This window comes from Oreochromis aureus, linkage group 3 (genome assembly GCF_013358895.1).
Source record: "Oreochromis aureus strain Israel breed Guangdong linkage group 3, ZZ_aureus, whole genome shotgun sequence".
Taxonomy (NCBI): Eukaryota; Metazoa; Chordata; class Actinopteri; order Cichliformes; family Cichlidae; genus Oreochromis; species Oreochromis aureus.
The window spans coordinates 9,675,654-9,696,333 of record NC_052944.1 but is presented as its reverse complement, the minus strand read 5'-3'; the positions used below and the strand labels follow the sequence as shown (position 1 = coordinate 9,696,333).

Here is a 20,680-nt window from a genome sequence, read left to right as displayed (position 1 = left end):
CAGATTTTGTATTTATCTAACTCTCCTGGTCTGTTAGTGTCTCTATCCTGTCTGTGCTAGTGCCCGATTTGTACCCTGTTATTGACTTATGTCGACTCTCCATATTACTGTGAAGCACTTTGGTGTGCCTTCGGGTTTTTAAATGTGCTATATAAATAAAATTGTATTGTATTGTATTGTACTTAAAATAACTTGTTAACTCAAAAGCCTCAATAAGTCTTTGCATTACCAAAAGTTGCAATAAATTTCAAAATGCACTGGACTTGCAAAATTTGCAAATTTGAAACACCAAGAAGGAATCAGCTCTTAAAGCATTACAGGCTTAGACATAGCCATGGTGAACTGTTTATGCCTTGTCTATACTGGGATTGTTACTGCTCATTTAAAACATGGAATAGCTTGCGAACCCATTTATCAAGAAGCCATTCATCCTCTGATATAATGACATGCTCAGAAGTCTTGTCTTTCAAATGTCCATGTTGCTCTTTAAGCACATTTTCAACTCAAAGGGAATATTTTACGCATATTGGGCACCATTTAAAAAAACTGGAAACTGTCGCTTGTGTTTTTGAAAACTGTAACTTCAAAACAAACGTTCATGGAACATATGCTTCTCATAGGAACCGAAAACACAATCCTCACTCATTGGATGACTTCAAGCCTGAGCAGATACAGAGGTGTGTCAATCGTTTGAATACAGGAGATGATCCTCTTGAGGAACATAATGAAAATCCATTGAGTGAAGATGAAGCAAATGCAGAGGATGAAGAAATTGGTGAATTGCCTAATTGAGAAACATTTAGCCCACCTACTACTAAAACTGGAAAGTATATACAATGTTTCTCACAAGTGTATTGATGAGTTAGTTGAACAGTTACAATTCATTTCTTCCTCTGCTTCAGGTCCTATTCTAAAAGAGATTTTACAGTTAAGCCTAAAGAAGCATAATTGTGCCGTTGATGATTTAGTGATTTCAGATATGGTTGCAGACCTCTGTCAGTGCAACCCAATCACATTGGCTTTTGGAAATAAAGGTCCTCTTTCTACCTCTTACAAAAGAAGCCAATATTTCAAGGAGCATTTTTGTTTGGTAGAACCCACTGAGTATTTGCTTAGCGTTGGGGAATGGAGAAGTTTCCAGTATGTACCTGTTTTAAAGTCCCTGAATGAAGTCTTGAAAAAAAAGGAGATCCAAGATTTCCTCACACAGACCTCAGAAATGGATTATAGCTCTGAAACACAATATACGTCATTTCATCATGGCACTAATTTTAAAAATAATCAACTGTTATCAGAAGAGAGTCCAGCCATTTCCCTCATTTTGTATGTGGATGAGTTTGAAGTGTGTAATCCACTTGGCACCTCAAGAAAAAAGCGCAAAATTACAGCAGTGCATTGGGTTTTAGCTAATGTACCACCATTGCTCAGGTCCTCACTGACATCAATCTACCTAGCCATTCTATGCAAATCTGATGATATAAAACAGTTTGGTTACAGTGCTGTCTTTGAGCCACTCTTGAAAGATCTTGCATGCCTAGAAGAAGAAGGACTTTACATTCCCTCATGTAAGGAAGAGGACTCCCTTACTACATTTATTTGTATTATATTCTCTGTATAGCACTTTAGAGCACACTTTTCACTTTATTAAAAGCACCTTATCAAGCACTTTATTTAGCATTGCACTTTAGGCATGGATTTGCACAGTAAAACATTTGCACACAAGAAGTTTAAATATTTATTGATTATTTATTGGGAATTTTAAAATCAGTTGGTAGCCTTGTTTCAGATCCTGCACAGCTGCTCCTCATCAAGGAATGTGGTGGTTGTCTGTCAGGAGAGAAGAATGGTGATTGAGATTATGATTAAGGTTTACCAGTAAGGAAAACTAATGCAAATGTGTGTGTGAAACCTAGGAAGAAAAGTGGCGCAAATAAGTGTTTGTAAGATAATGATTACTCACCTTTCTTGCCTGTGTCCTCTTCAGGGTGTTTGGGCAAATGTTTCCCGGGGTCCAGACACCATTTAAAGGTTCGGGAGAGACCATTGGTAAAGAGAGTGTGGTGAATCTTTTGTGTGCTTGGGTTTCTGGGTTTTATAATATTGGGTTTGGTGTAACATTAAAGTGTGAACTATTTATTAATATGAAAATGTGAAATGTATTTATGTATTTATTTATTCTAATTGATATATTGTATACTGTGGTGGAAGGTTGGGATTTAAGAATTTACCTGAGAGTGGAATAATGGTTAAGTCGGTGACAGCTGAACATATTTAAGGCTGCTGGTTGTCATTAGAGGAGGATATATTGTGCTGTGAAGAAGCTCGACAAGTGAATTGTTGTAAGGAGAGCTGTATGGGAAATAAATACTTTTGTTCCACTGCACTTGCCTTCGTCCCTCTCGCTGTGTTTCCAGCCGCTAAGGGCTGCCCTGTTACAAGTGGTGTCAGAAGTGTGTCACTCATGCCACAGTGAGAAGATGATGACAAGAGGTGGAAGAAAGCCAGGCCAAGAGGAGCAGCCTGATGAAGGAGTTGGCGCTTCATCTGAGCTAGAGGCCATGGCAGCAACAAGCCCTGAGGACAAATTGGAGGAGTTGACAGGGTTGGTGAAATCTCTTATGTGGTCTCAAGCAGCCAGAGACCAAAAGTGGGAGAAGGATTTGTCACGTCAGGAGCAAAGGTGGAAAGGCATGCAGCATCAATTTTAGCAAATCCAGCTACAAGTTAACGCTGTAATTGATAAGCCTGATCCACCAGAGGCGCCAGCGCCCCCTACAAAATCTGAAGAACAAGAATATGGATTCAATGGTGAAGACATTCCAGAGGCCAGTGGGTCCAGGTCTTTAATTGAACCAAAACTTTTTCCTCTGTCACCAGAAGATGACATTGAACACTTTCTGACTACATTTGAAAGAATGGCAAATGTGTGTCGATGGCCCAGAGATGAGTGGGCTATTCGTCTGGTTCCCCTGTTGACAGGTAAAGCCCGCACAGCCTACATTCTCATGGATGTAACAGACTCTGAGAACTATGATAAAGTGAAAGAGTCAATTCTGGCAAAATATGAGATCACTGCTGACACCTACAGACGCCACTTCAGATCTATGAAAGTTGAACCAGGTGAGACGCCACGTGAACTTTATGTAAGATTGAAAGACCTGTTTTCAAGATGGATTAAACCTGAGAAATCAACTGTAGAAGAAATATCTGAGCAGATAATTCTGGAGCAGTTTTTAAGAATGGTTAACCCAGAGCTGGAGATCTGGATACGTGAGCATGACCCGAAGACGGCAAAGGAAGCAGCTAGCCTCGCAGAGGTTTTCACTTCAGCCAGAAAAGGAAGCAAGAGCACCTACTTCAGCCGGGAGACCCACTACGCCCAACCAAGTAAGTCCATTGGGGGTGAACGGGGTTCTGGTCAAGTTCAGGCTAGAAATCTTTCTAGTTCTAGGCAGCTCCCTTCCCATAGACCTCACAATGTGAAGAAATCCTTTAAGTCTTCAGTTCAGGATATTAAATGTTATCACTGTCATAACTTTGGCCATACACAACAATTTTGCCCTGCCCTTAAGTCAAAACCATCTCTTTTGTGTGCAGTTCCAAGACCAGCCACAGAGCCAGTAGGAAAGAAAGCTTGTACTGTCCCTGTTTTAATTAATGGGCGCAAAGAAGCTTTGCTTGACTCTGGGTGCTTCCAAACTCTTGTACATTCTAGCATAATTTCAGGAGAAAAACTAAGTGGGGTTGGGGCTACAATAAGTTGTGTGCATGGGGATGAACACAGGTACCCCACTGCTGAGGTTTACCTGACAGTGGGAGGTCAAACCTACTTGTTAGTGGTAGCTGTGGTTCCCAGTTTGCCATATTCAGTGATACTTGGTAATGACATCCCCACTCTCTTTGATCTAATACATCAGTCAGATTATGACCCTCAAATGAGTGCTGAGAAAGACATTCAAGGCTTAGGTGATGAATCTGGAGGCTCACTTCCTCTAGATATGACAGTTGAACCATTTAAACCCTGTCATGTAGTCACAAGAGCACAAAGTGCAAAGGAAATGATGCAAGAGCTACCCTTTTTGAGGAGTCTCTCGAAACAGAGCCAGGAAGATTAGGAAGTCTAGGGCTCAGAGAAGAAGAGAAAAGTTCAAAGGCTCAGGGAAAAAGGTACAGCATTGTTTCCTAAGCCGAATAACCAGCTTGAGTTTGATGTTCCCTCAGATTTAGGTGCACTCCAAAGAAGCGACCCTACTCTAAAACCCTGGTTTGAGAAGGTAACAGAGGTAGAGGGGGCTAGTCAAGGTCAGGTAAGCTGTCTTGTAGACACTGTTTACTTGATTAAAGGAGGCATCTTGTACCAGAGAAAGGGGAAGTGCGAAGCTATAGCACTCCCACAACAGTTCAGAAACAAAGTTATGGATTTGGGTCATTCAATTCCATGGGCAGGTCATATGGCTTTTCACAAAACATTGAATAGGATCAGCAGCCGTTTTGTTTGGCCAGGGATGTATGTCCAGGTTTCTGAGTTTTGCCGTTCCTGTGAAAAATGTCAGTTGATCTCAGGCAAAGGAGTAGCACGAGCCCAGTTGCAACCACTGCCAATTATTGAAACACCATTTGAGAGGCTAGGCATGGATATTGTGGGCCCTTTAGAGAGGAGCTCCACAGGTCATCGCTACATATTAGTCATATGTGATTATGCAACACGGTTTCCTGAGGCCTTCCCACTCAGATCAATTAAAGCCCGTCACATTGCTAATTGTCTGCTGCAGCTTTTCTCTAGGGTAGGCATACCAAGAGAAATTCTGACGGATTGTGGAACGAACTTTCTATCCAAGTTGTTGCAGCAGGTTTATAAGCTGTTAGGGATAAAGGGACTTAAGACCACCCCTTATCACCCCCAAACGGACGGGCTAGTGGAGAGATACAACCAGACTCTCAAAAGTATGCTGCGCAAGTTTGTCTCTGACACAGGTGCTGACTGGGATCAATGGCTGCCATACCTTCTGTTCGCCTACCGGGAGGTCCCGCAGGTTTCCACTGGTTTCTCGCCTTTTGAACTTTTGTACGGCCACCAAGTGAGAGGCCCCCTGGATCTGCTTAAGGACTGTTGGGAGGACCCCAAAGCAGAGGGCGAAAACATCGCAGCCTACGTCATCACCATGAGAGAGAGGTTGGAGAAAATGGCATCATTGGTGCAAGACAATATGAAAGCTGCACAAAAACATCAAAAGACATGGTATGATCAGAAGGCCAGGGATAGGGTCTTCCTTCCAGGTCAGAAAGTACTGTTATTGCTTCCCACCAGCAATAACAAGCTGCTGACAAAATGGCATGGACCATATGAGATCGTCAGACAAGTGAGTAAAGTCACTTATGAACTGAATATGCCAGAAAGAGTTAAGAAATATCAGACATTTCACGTGAACTTGTTGAAGGAATTCCACAGCCGACAAGAGCCGGTCCGTCAGTTACTGGTGCGTTCAGTTAAGGATGAGGAGGTGACTGAGAAGTTCTTTCCAACTAACATTCAAGTTTGTGCTTCAGTTGACCTTTCTCATTTGTCTCATATTGAGCAGGCTGATATTAAATCACTCGTGGACCCACAGCTCTTTCGAGAAACACCAGGCTTCACATCACTGGTTCAGCACAAGATACGGGTGAAGGAGGATGCACCCGTTCGACAAAAGAGCTACAGAATTCCAGAACGGTTGGTGCCAGTGCTGCAGAAAGAAATAAAACTGATGTTGGATCTGGGAATCATTGAAGTGTCAAGTAGTGAGTGGTGCAGCCCGATTGTTTTGGTACCAAAGAAAGATGACACCCTGAGATTCTGTATTGATTTCAGATATTTGAATGCAGTATCCAAGTTTGATCCCTACCCAATGCCCAGGGTGGATGACCTGCTGGAGAGAGTTGGAGCAGCAAGGTACATTACGACACTCGATCTGTGTAAAGGATACTGGCAAGTGGCTTTGGCACCAGAAGCGAAAGAGCTGACAGCCTTCAAAACTCCTTTTGGTATGTACCAATTTAAAGTCATGCCATTTGGGCTTCAAGGTGCACCAGCGACATTCCAACGATTAATGGACCATGTACTGAGAGATGTGTCAGCATTCTCTGCAGCATATCTGGATGACGTGGTGGTGTACAGCCAGTCCTGGGAAGAGCATGTCATTCACCTACAGAAGGTGCTACATTCCATCAGAATGGCTGGACTGACTATTAACCCCAAGAAGTGTTCCATAGCCAAGAGAGAAGTGGAGTACTTGGGCTTTGTGGTTGGCTCTGGGAAGATAAAGCCGCAGGTTGGAAAGATTGAAGCAATTCAGTCCTTCCCAGTTCCGACAACAAAAAGGAAGGTGAGAGGTTTTCTGGGTCTAGTAGGCTGGTACAGGAAATTCATACCTTCTTTTGCAGAGCGATCCACTGTACTGAATGACCTCACAAAAGGCTCAGCCCCCAACAAAGTGCGTTGGACAGAAGACTGTGAGCAAGCATTCAGAGACCTCAAGGAAGCAGTTTGCACACATCCAGTTCTGCACAGCCCAGACTTCAACAAGCCATTCATCTTGCAAACTGATGCTTCGGGAGTTGGCCTTGGGGCTGTCCTTCAGCAAGAGGTGGATGGTGAAAGAAGGCCTGTGGTGTTTCTGAGTCGGAAACTACTCGACAGGGAGGCGAGGTATTCGGACGGTGGAGAAAGAGTGCTTGGCCATGAAATGGGCTATCGAGGCCTTGAGGTATTATCTTCTGGGACGTCACTTCACTCTAGAGACGGATCATCGTGCCCTCCAGTGGTTGAACCGCATGAGGGATGCGAATGCCCGCATTGCAGGATGGTATCTGTCTCTGCAGCCTTATGACTTTACGGTCCAGTATAGGCCAGGGAAGTCAAATGTGGTTGCTGACTGTTTATCTAGGATGTCAGAGGACTAAAAGCACTTGGCGCTTAGGAGAGGGAGGAGGAAATGTAAGGAAGAGGACTCCTTACTACATTTATTTGTATTATATTCTCTGTATAGCACTTTAGAGCACACTTTTCACTTTATTAAAAGCACCTTATCAAGCACTTTATTTAGCATTGCATTTTAGGCATGGATTTGCACAGTAAAACATTTGCACACAAGAAGTTTAAATATTTATTGATTATTTATTGGGAATTTTAAAATCAGTTGGTAGCCTTGTTTCAGATCCTGCACAGCTGCTCCTCATCAAGGAATGTGGTGGTTGTCTGTCAGGAGAGAAGAATGGTGATTGAGATTATGATTAAGGTTTACCAGTAAGGAAAACTAATGCAAATGTGTGTGTGAAACCTAGGAAGAAAAGTGGCGCAAATAAGTGTTTGTAAGATAATGATTACTCACCTTTCTTGCCTGTGTCCTCTTCAGGGTGTTTGGGCAAATGTTTCCCCGGGGGTCCAGACACCATTTAAAGGTTCCGGGAGAGACCATTGGTAAAGAGAGTGTGGTGAATCTTTTTGTGTGCTTGGGTTTCTGGGTTTTTATAATATTGGGTTTGGTGTAACATTAAAGTGTGAACTATTTATTAATATGAAAATGTGAAATGTATTTATGTATTTATTTATTCTAATTGATATATTGTATACTGTGGTGGAAGGTTGGGATTTAAGAATTTACCTGAGAGTGGAATAATGGTTAAGTCGGTGACAGCTGAACATATTTAAGGCTGCTGGTTGTCATTAGAGGAGGATATATTGTGCTGTGAAGAAGCTCGACAAGTGAATTGTTGTAAGGAGAGCTGTATGGGAAATAAATACTTTTGTTCCACTGCACTTGCCTTCGTCCCTCTCGCTGTGTTTCCAGCCGCTAAGGGCTGCCCTGTTACACCTCATTAGGCATATGTGTCAAAGGTACTGTGTTTTGTGTTGTTGCAGACAACCTTGGTGCACACTCTCTCGGAGGATTTGTGGAAAGTTTCTCAAGTGCGTATGTCTGCAGGTTTTGTCTTGGAGAACGAACCCAAATCCAAGTAAGTGACGTTCGAAGTGGAGCATTTAGTCAAAGAAAAATACAAGAACACAGGGTACATGTTGACACTGCAAAAGGAGATAAAAGTCAGTCTCACTGTTATGGAGTAAAAAAACTTTGCCCACTGACCGAAAACCTAAAACATTTCGATGTTTTAACTGGCTATCCGCCAGATTTGCTACATGATCTCTTTGAAGGTATTGTACCTTTGGAGTTAGCACTTTGCCTTAGTACCTTAATCAAGGGAAAGTATTTACTCTGGATGAGCTTAACAAATCAATTAAACAGTTTCCATACATATGGGCTGATAAAACTGATGCCCCACAACCAGTTCCATTGAATTTTGCAACAAAAAAAACTGTTGGGGGGAATGCGCATGAAAACTGGGCTTTGCTTCGCCTCCTCCCCCTTATAGTTGGGGAAAAAATACCAGAGAGTGAACCAACATGGCTGCTCCTTCTCAACCTTAAGGATATAGTTGAACTTGTCCTTTCATCTGTTCATACAGATTCAACCATTTGTTTTCTTGATAGCAAGATTTTCGAGCACCAGCAAAGATTTCAGGAAGCTTTCCCACAGGAAAGACTGATTCCAAAACACCATTTTCTAGAGCACTATCCACAACTCATAAAAGCTTTTGGTCCACTTGTTTTTCTGTGGACTATGCGTTTTGAAGCCAAGCACAGCTTTTTTAAGCATGGGGTTAGGCATACCCGCTGTTTTCGAAACATTCTGTTGTCTCTATCAGTGAAGCATCAGTTAATGATTGCCTACCATCTACATGGAAATCAAACAGTTCAGCCTTCTTTACAGGTAACAAAACTATTAACAGTGAATTTGATTGTGCTGAGAGAAGACATTAGGAAAGTAGTGGAAAATAAGTTCCCTGGGGAGTCAAATGTCCAGATAGCAAATACTGTGTCTTACAGTGGCACCAGTTACACCACTGGAATGATCCTGGCACATGGATCAACAGGTGGTCTGCCAGATTTTGTAGAACTGATTCAGATGGTTGTAATTAATGGAAAAGCTGGCTTCATTGTGAAATGCTTAAATGCATGGTATTCTGAAGATTTCAGGAGCTTTGAGCTTGAAAACACTAGAAGTGTTAAAGTTATTGAGTCCTGTGATCTGTCTGATATTATCCCACTGGCAGCATACACTGTAGCAGGGAAGCGTATGGTGACCCTAAAGCATTACATCTATGTGCCGTAGAGGGCACAGTAGCCATTTCAATACAGTATGGCCAAAGCTGCTTTGTCTTCCTTGTATTAGTTTATCTTTATAGCGCAAATGGTAATGTTGTGGATAGTAATGTTTAATCAATAATTAGAGATTTAGTAGTACAACTATCTTGCTCTGCCACAAGTCTGGAAGGCATTTTACACATGACTGATCTTCTCTGCGGAAGTGGCCACCGGCTACTGATTTGGTATCTAGTTTCCAGGGTGATAGGAGGTATATTCCACCACGAGTAAAATTCAAAAACTAAATTTTGTTTTGTTTTTTGTTTTCCTTTTTATATAGGTACCTCAATGTCTCATCCTGCTAAACTTCGGATCATACTCAAAGAGCATAACATTCGAAAACTGGACTTACCACATTTAATCCCTGGAACAGTGGAAGAACTTGAATCTATTGTGAAAGAGACTTTTGAGGTTGATGGGAAGTTTACTTTGCACTATAAGGATGCTGACTTTGGAGAAGAATATTTTTCTCTGACATCAACAGGTGATATCAAGGACAAGGTCACACTTAAGGTGGTTCAGATTATTGAACCTCCCACAATTACTCTGACATTTAGTGATGTAGACAGTTCCTTCAAATCTGCATCAGAGACCTTGGTCAATGCTTCAGCAATTTCAGAGACATCGAGTGTGTCCTGTGGCACCAGTTGCTCATCTGGATCTCAGGATACAGTCATTCTTTCCTCACCTGAACATTTGAGTCGGCGTTTACGGCGCTGGCCTACCAATTTTTCTGTTCCTCGCTTTGCTTATGACACAGAGCTTTTACTTGCTTCAGGAAATGAAACTTTCAAAAAGGATGGAACTAAACTTAACTTTACTCCACTTCTTCCAGACATCCTTGAGAAACTGGCTGAAACGATCTTTCAGTATGTTGCCTACCCAACATCTGCACAATTAGCAGATGTAGCTGAAGCACTTGTTCAACAACATCCTTGCCTTAAAGAACTGGGATCCTATAATGGATGCTATGGATGGCAACAAAGACTGAAATATAAAATGGGCAATTACAGAAGTAAACTCAGAGGGCTTGGGTGCCCTGAGCTGGATGTGAACTCTCTCAAAAGAAAGCAAGCACATGAGAAGACACCTTCAAAGAATCTCAAAAAGCCAAGAAATGCTGAGGTGAACTATTTGCCACCTCACCCACAAGGAGAAACAGAGGAAAGCTTGGAAAAGGAAAGATTGGAACTTCTTGATGAAGTGAAGAAGAGGAACAACTATCGGATCATCAGTGAAAAGATGGCCAAAACATTCTCGAATCGTAGACAGGAAGTTGTTAATCTGGCACCACCCATGAATGACTTCAGAAATAGATGGCCTGCGCTTTTTGATGCAGCACAGGTGATTTTATTAAATAATTTATAGGATAACTTATAATTGTGACATTGTGCATTACATTAACACATTGTGCTTTTAATTGTGTCTTTTTTATTTTTTACAGATAAATGATGAATTCCAAAGGATCACCACTGTTAACTTGGAAACAACATTCATGGCAAAACTGGACCAGTATTGCACAAGAATAATGTCCCTGGTCTCTTCAAAAGGCGGTGCTGCAAAAATTAAGATTGAGCACATCAGGAACATGTTGCAAGAGGTAAGAAAAAAGAAACTGAATATAACTGATAATCTTACACACCTTAAAAGTTAATTATCTAATTCATTATCTCAGGAGCATTGTTGGCTATCTTTTACTGAAGAGTGAAAAAGTGAACATCAGAAGTGGACAGAGTAAAAATTTGCTAAAGAAAACTTCACTCAAAATATATTTGTCTGTTTTCTTTGTTGCAAGAGTCAAGGATATAGTGATGTATTTGTAACTTGGTAACTCAGATTGAAGAGAAAAAGTAAAACTCAGATGCATAAGTATTTTGCACCTCTTAAGTGAGATGAAAAGACATTAATTTAACTTTTGGTCACATAATTGCAAACTGAGGTGGGTAAATTTAAATAGGTACTTTCCATGTCACATGTAACTTGACAATACATTAAGGTAAGTATGGGTCATATTACAAATAATGTGAGGAGAAAAGCCTGAGGTAATAATTTGGAGTGTTACAAGCAGAGATGGGCAGTAACGCGTTACTGTAATCTGATTACTTTTTTCAAGTAACGAGTAATGTAAGGGATTACTATTGCAAAAACGGTAATTAGATTACCCTTACTTTCACGTACACTGTAAAATCTAATTAGTTCCCAGAACTCAAAAAAATTATGGAAACTCGTTGCCTCAAAAAAATTGAGTAAAGCTTAGCTAAAAATGACTAAGTTAGGACAACTTATTTACTTTGAGTACTCTGTACAAGCTCATTTGTTCCTAGAACTCAAAAAAATTGGATCAAGTTTACGTAAGATGACCAAGTTAGGGCAACTTACTCATTTTGAGTACACTGTACAGCCTTGTTAGTTCCCAGAACTCAAAAAAATTATGGAAACTCGTTGCCTCAAAAAAACTAAGTAAAGCTTACTTAAGATGACTGTTAGGACAACTTATACATTGCAAGTCCGCAGTATTAACAATAACTTGATATTTCTGACTGTACAATACTAATTGTTTACCTACTGACAAACATGTTAAGGTCAACTAAATGAAAAAACAATTTGTGGTAACCTGAATATGATTAAAAATAATTAACAACACTTTTTGTAATGATGTTAAAATGAGCCCAACTTTTATTTTCAAACACAACAAAGTATAACAGCCAACATACTGGACAGTGTTCTGCTGAACAACAAACAATTATATTGACATCACTGTTATAATCTTACAATGAAACAAAGTCTCAGATTTAATTATTCTGAAAATAAGTTTAGGCCTACCACAAGTTTGTTTTGTACTTTACATTACTTATATAATCAAAATAAAATATTTATTGTTCTGTCACAAGTGCAGTCTCTAATTTAAACAACACATTTGTTTTCCATTTCAACACATGAGCTGGAATGTTGTATTATTTTAAGGATGGCTTGTTTCCAGTCCAGGCATTACTGCCTGAATGACTATCATGGATCGAGGTGATCCAAATGTAGGTGCAGAAGAAAGTCTTTAACTTCCCTTAAGTACAGTGGCAGTGGATGTGGGTTGGAGATGCAATGAGCTTGAACCTGCAGGCGACCATCTTCACTGACCACACCATCTGTGATGGAGGACTCATCTCTCCTGTTGTCCTGCAAGCAAACAATCATATTTTTTGGAACATGAACTTAATTGCTTTCTTAAAACATTTTTTTCTGCATTTGGTATAAAACAGACTCCAATTTAGACAATCTCAGGCTCCCTCCCCACCGGAGAGGTGACATTCAATGTCCCAAATTGTCAGTCTGGATAGCCCTGACCACCACCCAACACACAATAATGTCATGAAAGCATCATTTTAAAAAAGGGCTATGCAAACATGGCCAATAACTTTCATTCTAATGATGTGCAAAATGATTTTGGGCACAAAACAGATTTTGCTGTTAGAAAACTTGCAGACTTCACTATATACAGTGTAGACCCTCTAAACTAAGTTTGGGGAATGTGATCTTTCAAGAAATGCAGACCAAACTGTTGTTGTTTGTTTACTTACACAGCATGTCTTGTAGAATTAACTGTGGTCACCAGCAACAGCATAGTGCAGTCATATCTCAAGTCTAATAACAGAAGACAGGAAAAGATCAGTGAAGAAACAACTTCCCCAAACCAAAGCACAAATAAAACAATAAGTAAAACAGGCTGATCTAAAGTATGATTAAAGTTCAGCCTGATTAATATAAATGTCACTGACAGTTGCTAATATATTGGAAAACCAAAATACTTACCACTGAGTTGATGTCTTTCTGTCCAACAGCAGGAGTGCTGGTCCCGATCGGCCTCAAAGACAGTAAGAAGCAAGCAGAGGGAGAAAAAACAGAACATTTTTCAGAAACTGATTTGATCCTTAATGGCTGTGCAATCATTGTAACATATAGTTTGCCTATGTTGTTAAATAAAGGCTAGATTTGACATTAATAGATGCCACAGATGTTCTAAAGCTGCCACAAAGCATGAAAAAAATAGAGCGTCTCTCCAGCGCCGGAGACATTTTTGCAAATATGTGATGTCTTGATAAATCCAGCAGATATTTGAAATTTACACAGCTACATTCTCGCCTGAAAATATCTTAAAAGTTTATTTTGTGACCCAGAAAAAGTAATAAGTTTTTCAGCGGCGCTCCTCCGCCATTGCCGCGCTTACAAGTATGCACAGGCTCAGACAACCGTGGCCGACAAATGCGATCCTCCTTTTCCCCAGATTACCCTTTCTGGGTCACAAAATAACCTTTTAAGATATTTTCAGGCGACAATGTAGCTATGTAATGCTCAAATATCTACTTAATTTATCAAAATATCACATATTTGCAAAACTGCTTCCACGTTTTCGGAGAGCTCTGTTATCCACCCCCCACATCCCACACCTACCCCACCCCTAACGGCTGCACCTCCCGAAGAATTTTGTCTGGGCTCTTATCTCACTTATTTATTTCAAACAATCAACAGAAAATTTCACCACATAGTTTTATACAAGGTTTTTAAGGCTGTGGTGTTAATTTTAAGTAACATGAGCCCAGCGGCAGCAGCAACGCTTAGGCTAACGCTAACTAGCTAGCAAGATTATAAACCTGGTGCTAAACTAAGAGAAGCCACAAAATCAGTTTGAATAAGAGTAAACATTTACTCACCAAGTCAGTGTACCAGGTAAAGATCCACAGCAATGACAACAATAATATCTTGAGCTGACGCTTCTCCAGGTTTGCTCAACATATTCCATAAAAATGCACCGTGAACATGCGGACTGATCCGAGAGAGGAGGAGGACGGTAGTCACGTGGCATTTTCAAAACACATCTTTCATCCTTCCGCACTGAGAAGCAAAACTTCCAGCTTACTTAGTTTTTCTAAGTTAAGACAACTCAAATAAATGGAGTTTATCAGCGTTTTTGCATAAAAAGTACTGGTAACTTATTTAAATTGAGTTCTAATAACAAATTGATAAAAATTGAGTTCAGCCTATTTAATATTTTTAATTAAACACAATATTACATTTTACAGTGTAGGAACGCTGCGTTACTGCGTTACTAAAACCGTGATTTTTTGCGAGAGTGTCTCATGACAGTGACGTAAGCGAGGGCGACGTTTGTGACAACAGCTGTCAGCAGATCAACAATGGATAATATATCGAATGCGGAGAGAGTATGAGCGTGCAGCGTTTAAAGCGTGGAAGTACTGACCTTATTTTGAGTTTGATTCCATAAAAAGTGACAAAAACATTAGCGTCCGTTGTGCGTGGGAAGAAAACTTCTTTTTACAGTGAAAAAACCCCCTAAACTTCCAAGCAAGCACCAAGTGTGCTACGAGAAACTCGCGGATTCTTCAACTGACCGCTGCGGCACACCTGCACCAGGGTAAACCTTCGCCTACCCCAGTCCTGCTTTACAGGTGAAAATAGAGCAACAGGACCGCTAGTCTTTGATTTTATTTATTTTCTGCTGTGTTTTACTTTCATCTATTTGAAAGAGTGAGTGTAAACACAAAAAAATATTTTATTTTATGTGCTGGAATGTGCAGAAAATAGGTTTAAATGTTAAACAAATTTCTTCCAGTCAGAGAATGTTGCATATAATTTAATTTTTGCTTGATGCATAAAGTTAAAAGATTAAAACTAATAAAACAAGTTTTAAAAAGAGACTTTTCCATTTGATTACATTTTGTATGATGGATTATGCAGAAAAAGTAGAATTGGGTTGAAAGATCTATCGCTTTATCACCTATTCAGGTTGTAAATCATGTTTTTAAAAAGTAACTAAGTAACTAAGTAATTAATTACTTTTGAAAATAAGTAATTAGTAAAGTAACGGGATTACTTTTGGGGGGAAGTAATCAGTAATTAGTCACTGATTACTTTTTTCAAGTAACTTGACCAACACTGGTTACAAGTATCTTCATCAACTGCACAATAAACGTTTATGAGGAAGACAAGTTACACAAATACATTAAAGAGGGTAGATAGGAGCTTTTAATGTTTTAATCACATCATTACAAGACTTGTCCACAGGTGGCTTTTTCCAGTTCTGCATCACATATCTCACATATAACTATTATAGTTGAATCCTTAGAACTCAACAAAAACTGTTTGAAATAGTCTCCAAATCTAGGTTACATTTACTTTCACTCACCTTATCCTACTGCTAGCAAAGGGTGCATTGAAAGCAGGCCAGTATGTAACAGATTAAGTTCAATATTCAAGTTAAGTAATTCAAGTTATAAAAATTAAATCGTTTATTTGTTAAAAACAAAAATGAAATCAATAATTAGCAAAACACTAGTCCTATAAATGTAATATGTTTGACTTTTCGCCTAGTTAACTTTTTTTATTCTCCAGAGTTCGGTGGAAACAAGAAGAGAGGTTGCAATCCGTTGCCTGATAGTGTATCTGAAAGAGAAAGAAGAGGATCTCTTCAGAGAACAGCTGGTAGGTAAATCTCACATTGATTTGTGTTATATTTTTAAATGGCGCATAAAATACCGACATGTTTCTTTTTAACCTACTTGCCAGGATGGTGAAGAACAGTTCCCAGAAGAAGTGGTAAAGATCGTAGTCACCAGACGTGCAGCAGTGTCTCTTCCAGTCATCGCTAAAAAAGTGATTGCAGGAACAGCTGTCCTGGAAGACCTTGATGTGCCCAGAGAATGTGCCTTAATGATGGGACTTATATACGCTCTCAATCTGAGTACCCCAAACAAATAAAGAACACTCTAGAGGTATTCCAGAAGGTGTTTCTGGAACTTGGTGGGCTTAAAGCCAGCCCACGGGTAATGTCTCTTAAGTACAAACTTCTGTCATAAAACAAATGTAATTTAGGCTGCAATATTCAGATGTGCTGCTTCTTGTGTTTTTTATGCAGTCTTAGACAAGTGTAGTTTTGAAAGTTCATAATATGTATAACCTTATCTTTGGATTGTTGCGTTGTCAAATATTAAAATGTTTTGTAATTTTCTTGATTCTGTGATATTTACCAAGTTGATAGGTTAAAGTTAATGTTTAATAATAAGCAGATTTGCAAAAACAAATTGCCTTACGTTGCAATGTTTGTTTTCTGAGGTATTTTAGAAGGGTGTGATTTAAAATTATTGTTATTTGGAAGACTTTATATATATATATTTGCCGCTTTATTTAATATACCTTTACAAATCTTTATAGTGGCTCTCAAAGTCGGTCATCAGGCCCCACTGCTCTGCTTGTTTCTATTAATAACTAAACACTGTTGATTGGCTGGTGTGTTCAGTTAATCAGAAGTTGTAGATACCATTGTGGAGTAAGAAAAACGAAGTGAATTGGTATGTTTTAGCTTCTGATTCAACACACCTTGTCCAGGTAATAAGCATGCTACATTTTCTTTTGTTACTGAGGTTGTTTGTGGAGCAATTGTACTGAAATACATTATTGTTTTTGCCCACTCATTTATAATTAAAGGGCTGCTGTAATGTTTGATTTGTTGTATGACACAGAAGTGTATTACTTTGAAAATGTTATGCAATAAACTGTTTCATCAGTTGGAATAAATTAAATGGCTGTGTTTGATTTTTGGAAAAGTTACTTTAGTAACTTAAAACAGTTTGCATGGATAATTGTGAGTAGGATATATGTAAAAAAGTAAGTAACTCAACTAATGTAATTTGTCAACTCAATATTACCAGAAATTCTAAATTAATATTAGGTTGCTTAAACTTAATTATGCTTTTGGAGGTCAAAGTAAATCATGTTGGTTTGTTGAACGAGTTGAGTTAGCCAAACCTAAAAATTACTTGCTGGATTTACTTAATAATATGCAAAATTTGTAACTTAAAAGGCTGAGTGGAAATTGTTACCTCAATTTTTTTAAGTTGAGCCAACAAAACATTTTTTAGAGTGTACCTCCATGCAGCTTTTTCTCACGATTTAATTTGTACATCTAATTTATTAATGCAATTTGCACTTCTCCCTTACAAATGTCAGTCTTACTAACACAATCTTTCTTTTTCTTTGTTTTTTTTTATCACTGTTGTAAATATATAAATTCCTGCACTATCTCATAGTATAAGGCCCAGGCACCTGTGGCACTTCTTTTAACTGTGCTGTTTATTGTAGACTGTATCCTTCATCGTGCTGCTGTAACACATCAATTTCCCTTGTGCAATCAATAAAGTATCTATTTCAAGTATCTATCTATCACTCACTCACTGGACCATATGCACCAAAAACGAAGACTGCATAATCATCATCTTCATGTAGCCGGTTCACTAAACATTGCTGGCTTCGATCATCAAAGTTCATTAATTTTTTATCTATATTGTTACAAAAGGACAAAATGTGCAGTGATACAAACAAGAAAAGAAGACAATACAACAGTTGCGCATATTTGCATATTTTATATGTCATTAGAATTGTGTGGGAGTCATATGTGCATGAACGCATTGTGTGGTTATGCGGATGTGCATTATGAGACATTTTGTCAAGTTGTGCAACATTACCGAGCAAGCACAGTGATAGAGGGATTTTACAGCCCGGGATATTGGATCATTTTTCAGTCCAAAAGGAGTGGATTGGGGGACAGCGCCACACATAAAGGCCCCAGACTGGATCCGAACCCAGGACTCTTCTTGCTATGAGCCGACAGTGCTAACCACTTTTGCAAATAAGCTTAACAGCTAACATGACATGTTTTTATATCCCACTAAAAGGACAGACTACTTAAAATCTTCCATAATAGCATTCAAAACGACTTCAAACAGCATCAGGTGATTCACTGGAAACTCTCTTTCCAGTTAGGCAGCAATCCACTCATAGAGAGGAGACAGTGATGGATAACATCTTTTCAAAAATATTTTTTCTCTTATCGATTCATGTTTCCTTGTGACTGCAGTCACATGTTTTTTGTGACTTCCAATAAAAAAAAAAGGTACAATAACAAAAAATCCTGTCAGCTGTGAGATTTTTGACCACCTGACAAAAAGAGCCTAAGATGTTAACTGTTTGATAATGTGCTAAAAGTAATGAAACAACATAAATAATTTTGTTGCATTTATCTTTTCAGATCATTCTCTTATGAAAGAATGATCTCTTATCTCTTGTAACTAAATGTAGCACCCAAAAGCTCTTTGTAAATTTGTTACACTTCTAGTATTCCAAGAAAAGGTAATAGCAATATGAACGATTAAAACAAACGACAACTGCACAACAGTGTTTAAATCCTTATTTCTGAAGATTACGATTTGTGTGTGCAAAATGCATTTATCGGTACATTTTAAAAAAAGGAAAACAGTATGAAAGTCAGTTCCAAAAAATTGCCAAAACAAGCCCCTTAATTAATTTTTAATTTTTTGTGGATAGCAATAAATAGTGTCCAACGTCTCAAAGTTTTTGAGGAGAAACGTTTGAGTTTGGGTCCAGTGGAGGTAGTTTGAGGAGGTGGCAAATCTGATTGCACTCAGGTCCATGTTGATATTTCAGGAACAAACTGAGCCCTCTGGCAGCAAAGTTAGAAGGACCCTTAGGGATCCTGGTGGAGTGAATCTGTGGGTCAGTGAGGTAGGTCAGTCCTTTGCCGCTGGCTGTCACCCATCCTGTGGAAAAATAAATGGATGACTACTAATCTTTGTCATGTGACAATATTATGTTCAGTGATAAGCAGCAGATGTCACATGGTAGCTAGAGAGGGGATCTGGGCTTTCCTGCTTAGGCTGCAGCCCCTGCAACCTGGTCCCAGATAAGTGGAAGGAAATGGATGGATGTAGCCCATTGAATAGGAAACTAAAGCCAAGCCATCTGTGAAGATGGTAAATGGTCTGATTCTTATATAGGCAGATCTGTATGATATATATAGCAGGTGTGAGCACAGAATCCCTACTTATATGATTTTAAACCTCCTATTCATGAGAGTGCAGCTAATCAGAAGAAAGTGAGGGAGGGCTAAAGGAGTCAGAACGGCTATGTATGAAGTGAGGCGCAGCCAGTGTAGAAAGAAAATAAGAAATGTCATAAATGTGAATCATGCAATCATGGGGAACTGGAAAAAATGCTCCAAAATGAAATCAAAGCAATGAAAATATCACGAGTGCTGAACATAAATATCTGTGCCAAACTCTGCTGGAATCCATCCAGTCGCTGTTGAGACACCTCACTCAAAACAGCAAATGTGAACATCATGGTGTCACTACAAGGAAAGTGACAGTAAAATATATCGTTTGGAGACGGGGAATGTGAGTGTTTAAAATTTCACAGTAATCCATCCAACGCGTGATCATAAATAATATATTTTACATTTAAGATATTTTTATCTAGAGTGACAGAATGATGCTGAAACCCTAGAGCCATAGTTCTTCTGTAGCTGAAAGAAAGTACTGATGGTGACAAAGGAATAGCAGGAATGTAAACTTACTGTGGGCACTTTTGTACTGCTCCAACTTGAATTTTTTCTCATCATTGTGCAACCTCTTCAGCAGACAATCATTGCAAATGCCAGCCAGAAGAGCTTGGTAATCCCGTTGTGACAACAAGAATGGTTTCATAGGAACAGCATCAGCTACAGTGCTTGGGTCTAGGCAGCTGTAGCACATGGAGTTCTTCTTCTGGGGCACATTCTGCACTGCAGTTTGTTGACAACAACTCTGGTTCACCTCCAGGACTCCAAACGAACTCTTTGTAGAGGTTTCAGTGACAGGTAACGGTTCTGTGACAGCTTGAGATGGATTATTTTGCATTGCTAAAGTGCTGTTTGTTGCAGGTTGTACTTCAGTTTCCACATTTTGGTAAACTTTGGGGCTTTTGATCAGTTGTGGTTTGATAAAGCACATATTTTCTGTTTTTTACTCTTTACTGTTTATGTGATCAGAAGGGGAATCATTTGTTTCAAAATCGACCGTTTCACAAATGAAGGAGCTCCCATCTGAATCTGGTGAATCGCTGTTTTGGCAAGTTCCTACTTTGGAAATACTACTTGGTTGTGGGTTCCTGTATGTGGAAGAATTCAGATCAGCTGAAAGTTTTTCCCATGATGACTGGGAACCGAAACTGTCCCCAAGGGAGCAAGAGGATGTTATAGATAGCTGGGATAAGGACTGCACTACTCCTTGTGCGCTCTGCTGAGAAGGTGATTGGCTGCAAACTCCCATCTCTGCAGGACCTGTACACCTCCAGGACACTGGGGCGTGCAGCTCGGATCACAGCTGACCCTTCTCACCCTGGACACAGTCTGTTTGACCTGCTCCCCTCAGGCAGGAGGCTCCGGTCCATTCGCACCAGAACGTCTCGCCACAAGAACAGTTTCTTCCCCTCTGCTGTTGGACTTATGAACAATAACCATATGACTGTTCCCACCAATAACACATGACCCTACACTGTGTTCACTGCATCATTCCATGTCTGGCACTGATCACCACCTGC

At 39.6% G+C, this 20,680-nt stretch overlaps 1 protein-coding gene and 2 long non-coding RNA genes across 4 annotated transcripts; 1 reads left to right on the top strand and 2 right to left on the bottom strand.

Annotated features, from left to right (window-relative positions):
- The first annotated feature begins 338 nt into the window (after positions 1-338).
- On the top strand, positions 339-16,777 carry si:ch211-166e11.5 (sterile alpha motif domain-containing protein 3). 2 transcript variants are annotated; one of them, XM_039609314.1, is made up of 6 exons: positions 339-775; positions 7,898-7,992; positions 9,519-10,582; positions 10,683-10,838; positions 15,641-15,730; positions 15,815-16,777. In XM_039609314.1, exons 3-6 carry the CDS (start codon positions 9,527-9,529, stop codon positions 16,004-16,006), a joined length of 1,494 nt encoding a protein of 497 aa, XP_039465248.1. In that variant the 5' UTR covers positions 339-775; positions 7,898-7,992; positions 9,519-9,526; the 3' UTR covers positions 16,007-16,777. The 2 variants fall into 2 exon arrangements, with proteins under 2 accessions (XP_039465248.1, XP_039465247.1); XM_039609313.1 differs by lacking the exon at positions 339-775 and having other exon boundaries at positions 7,777-7,992.
- LOC120438855 lies at positions 1,634-2,000 on the bottom strand. Its single transcript, XR_005612208.1, has 2 exons — positions 1,961-2,000; positions 1,634-1,827 (listed from the first exon to the last, which is right to left on the bottom strand). It is a non-coding gene; the product is annotated as an uncharacterized LOC120438855 (long non-coding RNA).
- A 784-nt stretch (positions 16,778-17,561) lies between the features above and the next one.
- On the bottom strand, positions 17,562-20,493 carry LOC120438856. The gene is made up of 2 exons (XR_005612209.1): positions 19,677-20,493; positions 17,562-18,861 (listed from the first exon to the last, which is right to left on the bottom strand). It is a non-coding gene; the product is annotated as an uncharacterized LOC120438856 (long non-coding RNA).
- Between the last annotated feature and the right edge of the window lie 187 nt (positions 20,494-20,680).